The sequence below is a fragment of the Pogona vitticeps genome, chromosome 1, assembly GCF_051106095.1.
Source record: "Pogona vitticeps strain Pit_001003342236 chromosome 1, PviZW2.1, whole genome shotgun sequence".
NCBI classification, from domain to species: Eukaryota; Metazoa; Chordata; class Lepidosauria; order Squamata; family Agamidae; genus Pogona; species Pogona vitticeps.
Genome location: NC_135783.1, coordinates 51727061 through 51734095, shown reverse-complemented (window position 1 = coordinate 51734095; position 7035 = coordinate 51727061). Strand labels below are relative to the sequence as shown.

The window sequence follows — 7035 nt, the reverse complement described above, 5'->3', positions numbered from 1 at the left end:
ATGCTGGGCTTGAAGACACTCCAGATGGAAATTCATGCTATGCTGAAACATCTGAGAAAATGACTATAAAATTATGTTATAGCCTCCTCTGTAGCATGGAAAATAGAGACAACAGGTACGAGCATGCACAGGCCATCCCCATGCTTTCTTGCATCCTTAACTGTGTCACAGACTTTCACATCAGCACAAAGATGTGAAAAGAGGCTTCTGAGTGCATTGAATGGTTTTACAAAGTTCCCAGGATCAGGTAACCTGACATCTAGTGAACACAAGGTTCCAAATGGAGGGAGATCCATAAGTGTGCATTGGGAATGATACCTTTGCCCTTTGCTCCCCAAGCCCCAAAATGAAGACGCAGGACAACAATATTGGATTTTAAATATGGGCCACACTTTATTAATCAACTTAATTAAACCCAGTAATCCAATACCAACATTTGAGGGGGCCTGCGGTAGTGCGGGGAAATAACGCCACATAATTCCTTATCAGTCAATGGGCGAGTCCCAGACCCCTAGGTTCCATCTATCTAACGACAGTAAGAACCTATAAGGCCTACACTAACACCCCGGACCTCCAGCCATCGCATTTGATGACCTTTTGGTCCGAAAGTGTACAAGCGACTCCGTCCTCTTCTGCCCTGTGACCGCACGATCCTCAGAGCAGTCAGGACTGGAGCGCTGTTTATTTTATGCAAATTACCAAAGGGAGACACCGTGACAAACAGTTATTCCCGCACTACCCGCCCGTGTGACCGATAACCAGAGACCACCTGCCAAATTCCACCCTAAACAACCCTATTCCAGTGTGGGATAGGCGAAAAATCCCCCCATCCAAAAGCCAATCAGGATGAGGGTCAAAAATTCCTATCCGGCCCCAAAATAGGCGACCCAAAAGCACACTAGAAATCGGGCGGGCGGGTGGGTGCCGAAAGCGAAAGAGCCCCGTCTGAGCTAGGCAGCTCCCTTAAATCAACTGAAATCTCGCAAGGCAACGCGAGACTCATGCTGTCCTGCCTCCCAATCGGGGCAAAGGGAGCAAAACAACGCGCGGGGCTCAATCGGCGCGAAAAAGCGCCCCTTCGCGCGCGCCATCCATTGCTCCCCAAGCCCCAAAATGAAGACGCAGGACAACAATATTGGATTTTAAATATGGGCCACACTTTATTAATCAACTTAATTAAACCCAGTAATCCAATACCAACATTTGAGGGGGCCTGCGGTAGTGCGGGGAAATAACGCCACATAATTCCTTATCAGTCAATGGGCGAGTCCCAGACCCCTAGGTTCCATCTATCTAACGACAGTAAGAACCTATAAGGCCTACACTAACACCCCGGACCTCCAGCCATCGCATTTGATGACCTTTTGGTCCGAAAGTGTACAAGCGACTCCGTCCTCTTCTGCCCTGTGACCGCACGATCCTCAGAGCAGTCAGGACTGGAGCGCTGTTTATTTTATGCAAATTACCAAAGGGAGACACCGTGACAAACAGTTATTCCCGCACTACCCGCCACAACATGAGGACTAGCATCAGCTATGTCCCATGTGCCCACCAGGAACACCCAGTTCCGCCAATAGGCCCCCTCTAAGGTCCTCCAAAAAAATGTCCAAACCTGCCTCTGACAGGTGAACACCATCATCACGAAAGTATTCTGAATTGGATATTTGAAGTCTGTGGTGGTGAATCACAGAGCCGAGGCCGCATTTGCTGACGCCCCTACAAATTTCCTTATTGACCCGGTGACAAGCCTTATAAACCTTAACCTTATCACGCGCCCCACGCCAAGTTAAACGCGGTATGATAGATGACCAAACTATCCGCATGGCGGGGTATAAAGCGTGCAGTCTGCCCAGGTCCCTTAAAATATCCAATATCAGAGCCTTACCAGGCAGTCGGGGCAAATCATTGCCCCCCAAATGCACCACCAAAATGTCTGGGGGTGTATTACCGAAAGCGGCCATTCTTCCAAATTGCACCCATTGCATGCCGCGCATGCCCTTCCAAAAGATGGATGCCCGGGCGCCAAGCCCTAGGTCACTTCCCCATCGAGAAGATGCAGCATAACGTGCTGCCCAAAAAACATAGCTATGGCCGACCACCACGACATTCCTCCGCACATCCAGCATCACTCCATCTGAAAAACAAGAACAGAACCTGCCTACACGTTAGGAAGATGCCTGATATATTTACGATAACTCCTAGATGACCAGCGACCTAACCTCTTAATCCTTCCCGCGTCATACCCCAAAGCAGCTGCCGTTGACGCCGCTCCTATTCTAAAAGAGTGTGTACCAAACCTCAAGTTACTAATGCCCAATCTTTCCAGCGCCATGTCAGTTAAAGACCAAAATTGGTATTTAGTAAGCGGTGTGCCGTCCCTGTGCTGAAGGAAATAACCCTTATCAGCCCCCCGAAGGACCCCAAAATCCCCCACTGCTCGCACAGGGCAAATCTTGACTATACTACATCGACCCAAAACCACCATACAACCATTCCCATACTGGTCCGTTTTTGAGCTTCTCAATCTGATCCTCACCTGACCATCCTGCACCGTCACATCCTCTAGCTGTACCGCCCTCCGGGAAACGTCCCTCTTGCCCAATGCTACCAGCTCGCTGATTCGCAAAGCTCCAAAAAAGGCCATCAAGGCAGCTGCACGAAACAGCGCTTCCTCATATCTATCTTTGCAGAGCACTCCCCACAGATCGCATATCTGGCCAAGAATTGTTGGCGATATAGGCGCCCTATCATCCTGACTCTGACCCTCTTCCCGTGACCAACCTTCAAGCATTTTTCTAATTCGAAAATCACCTGCTGAATCCCTCATCCCCTTCGCCTTTGCATAGAAACTCAATGCCGCCAGCTTACCTCTTATAGTACCTGGCGTCAAACCCTTCCAATGCAAGTTCACGATGAACTGCTGGATGTGCGTCACCGGCGCAGGCCATAATTGCTGTAAATGGTTGACCCTCCTAAATTCTGAAAATTCTGCCTCTGCCGCCCTATATTTTTTATTAGTTCTCGGGGCCAATGCCATACCTATTGCTCTTGCTGCTTCAGCCCTCCAATCCGCCACACTTCTAATGGCAGCGCCTCTGGCAGATCCTTGGCTTCCGGTGCCAATTCCCGGAAACGCTGGATCTGTTGGCGTGAGAGAGCATCGGCGATCTTGTTATCGACGCCCGGAACGTGACGGGCATGCACCACAATATTGAATCGTAATGCCCTTAACGTGAACGCCCTAACCAAATTCATGACCCTTTCTGATCGCGATGTCAAGTTGTTAACAATATACACTACTGCTTGATTATCGCACCAGAAATGCACTACTGCATTAGCCCATTCCTCCGCCCAGATCCAAAGGGCTCCAACGATTGGAAAAAATTCCAAAAACGTCAAATCCCTAGTGATGCCTTTCCTATGCCATTCGTCAGGCCATGTACCTGCACACCACCTACCGTGGTAATAAATACCGAACCCCTGGGCCCCAGCTGCATCAGAGTTCACCTGTACCTCTGCCCTTAGTCTGATTTCGGACCTCCAAAATGATACACCATTAAAGTGATCAAAAAACTGTTCCCAAACCCGAAGATCCTCTCTCATCCCTTTTGTAACCCTAGCTTTGTGAAACGGCCTACGTAAACCTGACATGGCGCTGCAAAGTCGCCTTACAAACGCTCTCCCTGGGGCTATTACTTTACACGCAAAATTCAAATGTCCCACTGCTTCTTGCAACTCTTTCAATGTCACCTTCCTTTTTTCTCTCAAACTACGAACCACCTTTCTAATGTTTAACAACTTATCCTGTGGCAACCTAGACGTCTGCTGAACTGTGTCAACTTCTATCCCCAAAAATGTCAATTTTGTAGCTGGCCCCTCCGTCTTTTCCTCTGCTAACGGTAAACCTAACTCGCCCGCTAACTCCCTAAACGTGTCCAACAACCTTTGACACCTCCCCGTATTTGCCTTGCCACAAAATAGAAAATCATCCAAATAATGGGCTGTGTTATTACAACTCGCCCTCTGCCTGATCCACCATTCAATAAACGTGCTAAACCTCTCAAAGGTTGAACATGAAATTGAACACCCCATTGGGAGGGCCCTATCAACATAATAATACCCTTGAAACTGAAAACCTAACAAATTAAAATCCGCCGGATGAACAGGCAGTATCCGAAAAGCTGATTTCACATCCGCCTTAGCCAACTCAGCACCTAAACCACAAGCCCTAATCATCTTTACTGCCTCGTCAAATGATGTATATCGTACCGAACATAGCTCATCCGGGATAGCATCATTTACTGACTCGCCTTCTGGAAAAGATAAATGATGTATCAATCTAAATTCACCCGGAGCTTTTTTCGGAACTATTCCTAAAGGCGAAACCCTTAAATCACCCATGGGTAACTCTTGGAAAGGTCCCAGAACCCTACCTTCCCTGACCTCCTTACTGATTTTTTCCAACACTATGCCCTCTAAACCTTTTATTGATTTAAGATTCCGAGCCATAAATGCTCTCCTAACCCCCACGGCTGGAATCCGGAACCCAAACTTAAAACCTGAGTGCAAAAATTCAGCGTCCCCCTTATCCGGGTAAATCGCCAAACCCTGTTCCAAAACAGCAATTTTAATTGGGGTGGGCCCCCTTTCCAGGAGCCCCACCCCCGCTCTCAGGCTTCCTGTTTGCTCCCCCTGACTTGTTCTGACGCTGTGCCCCTGCTCTAAAGCAGTTGCTCCTACCGTGCTTTCCTCCACACCCAATACATTCATGTCTAAATCTACACGGGGATTTAGCACAGAATCCTTTATTATTGAATTCAAAGCAAGGCAGCCGGGGTTGAACCGCCTGCCCCGCCCCCTGGCGGGCTCCAGTGCTACCCGAGTACTTTATATTCAGGTGCCCACAGTCAAATCTATCTCCTAGATTTGTCTTAGCGGGTGACATGTGCTGCAACCACAACCCCGGGTGCGTTTCGTCCCAACGCAACTCTGGCCTGATGGCACTCCTCATTCTAAATGCCTCATCATACCTAAGCCAAGCCTGTCCTTCAAACTCTGCTTTCGCTCTTTGCATGATATCGAAATACTGGAATAGGGCCGATGCCTTCCATGGTTGCATTTTTACTAATACTCCTGCATATATTGTAAAACCCGTAACCCAATTGGTCCAATTCCTCTCGGGCCTCTTGCGTCTGTACTTCTCCTTCATCTTATCATCCCCTTTGTCAATCTCCTTGACCTCAAATTCCCGATTAAGGAGCTCATAGAAATCAATGAATTCGCCTTTCCATATCTTCTCCTTAACTGCCGGGGTCAAATGGTCTCCCAGTGGAGAATTATAGTCCGTGTACGGCATAGCCGTTATCGGAACCGTATTGTAACCTGTATTCGGTACAGAAGGATGCAACTGCGCTCCTACACTCTTGCCATCAGTCGCAGCTGTTGGTTGACCCGAATTGGGAAAAGGCATGCCCCAACCAAACCATTGCGGGCTAACCGGTGGCCAAAAACCGCCAGGACACATCATAGGTGGCGACACACCTGTGCTGGGTGAAGCTAATGCCTGCTGAGGACCACCGGCCCATGGCCAATGTGTGTGCTGACTAAGTGCATTGGGTAAAGACTCATACTCACCCATCACAACCCCCGCTGCACTTGAAGCTTCAAAAGCCCCTTGTGAACTTGTAGGGGGTTCGTCATAAGGGTCAAACCCGGCCGATGTTCCTGCAGCAACCCCTGCACCGTCTGACGCCTCATTCTTCTTCCTTTTTCGACCTCCAGTCGCCCCACCGGATGTTGTTTCTTCATCCACATTCCATCCATCACCCTCTTGCTCCTGCTCAGAATCAACAGCATTAAGACGCCTTGTTAATTCTTGGGTCATAGCACGCATTTCGGCCCTGCGCCTCGCCTTAGTATCCCTAGTTGAGCAGCGTGGGGTAACCTCACTGCCTCTATGGGCCTGTTTTTCCCTTTTTTTAGCCTCTAAGAAAGCCACTTTGGCTTGCAATTCCTTAATTGCGGCCCAAGACTCCTCATCAGATGATGACCCAGGAGGGGATACCTGTGGAACAGGTCGCCGCTTCGCGGGAGCCTTGCCCTTCTTATTGCCCCCTCCTTTTTTTGGCGGCATCCTTAATTATTCGTCTGCTGTTTTTGTTATGCCGAACAGCTTCTATTCTTGTTATTCTTAACAATTCTTATTATTCTTATGCTTATTCGTCTTAGTAGTAGTAGTCGTAGTAGTAGCAGTAATATCGTATTATTGTCGTGTTTACCCCTGTATCCAAACTTCAAGCGTCCACCACCAGACGAACGTCCAGCAACAGACCAGCCCTAGGGCTCGCCCTACCTTTCACCAGTAGATCTTGTGCCCCCAAGAAATCCCCCAACAGAGGGCCTTGTGACCCCTTCAAGATCAATTAACTACAAGCCCTCTTACTTCAATCAACTAATTATTCCAATTGACTGTACAATCTTATGAAGACCTTTTTTTATTTATTTATTTATTTATTTATTTATTTATTTATTTATTTACTATATATATATAAATATATATATATGTATATATTTTTTATATTTATTATTATTATTATCCCTTTTAACTTTATTTTATTTATCTATCATTTGTTTGTTTATTTATATATATATATATTTTTTCCACTCCAATGCTCCTCACCCTTCTTAATATATTTTGCCTATATCTTATCCTTACCCTTTAACCCTCAAGCCCCCCCCCAAACCTTCCCCCCCCGAATTCCCCCCTTTTCCTACCAATCACCCACCAAGGCAGAGATACCGAATTTATTTATATTAGTAAATAGGCGCTTATTTATTTAGTATTTTATTTTATCTTATCTTATTTTATTTTATTTTATTTTATTTTTTTTTTATTTTTTATTTTTTTTTTTTTGTATCCTAATGCTTAAACTAGCCCTCAAAATGGCGGACGGGGCTAATCCCCGCCTTCCCGCCAAAACAAAATGGCGTCCCCCTTCTTTTTTTTTTTTTTTTTTTTTTTTTTAACACTGCAGC

The 7035-nt window shown here is 46.9% G+C and overlaps 1 protein-coding gene across 1 annotated transcript; it reads right to left on the bottom strand.

Moving 5' to 3' along the window:
* Positions 1 to 368: 368 nt before the first annotated feature.
* On the bottom strand, positions 369 to 6497 carry LOC144585860 (uncharacterized). The gene is made up of 2 exons (XM_078383086.1): positions 5635 to 6497; positions 369 to 3141 (listed from the first exon to the last, which is right to left on the bottom strand). The coding sequence occupies exons 1-2, from the start codon at positions 6131 to 6133 to the stop codon at positions 2159 to 2161; spliced, it is 1482 nt and encodes a 493-aa protein (XP_078239212.1). The 5' UTR covers positions 6134 to 6497; the 3' UTR covers positions 369 to 2158.
* Positions 6498 to 7035: the final 538 nt, after the last annotated feature.

Coding starts and splice junctions, on each gene's coding strand:
- LOC144585860 (XM_078383086.1), bottom strand. CDS start 6,133: ATGCCGCCAAAAAAAGGAGGGGGCAATAAGAAGGGCAAGGCTCCCGCG. Junction 3,142..5,634: donor TGCAGCGGGGGTTGTGATGG/GTGAGTATGAGT, acceptor TCACGCCAACAG/ATCCAGCGTTTCCGGGAATT.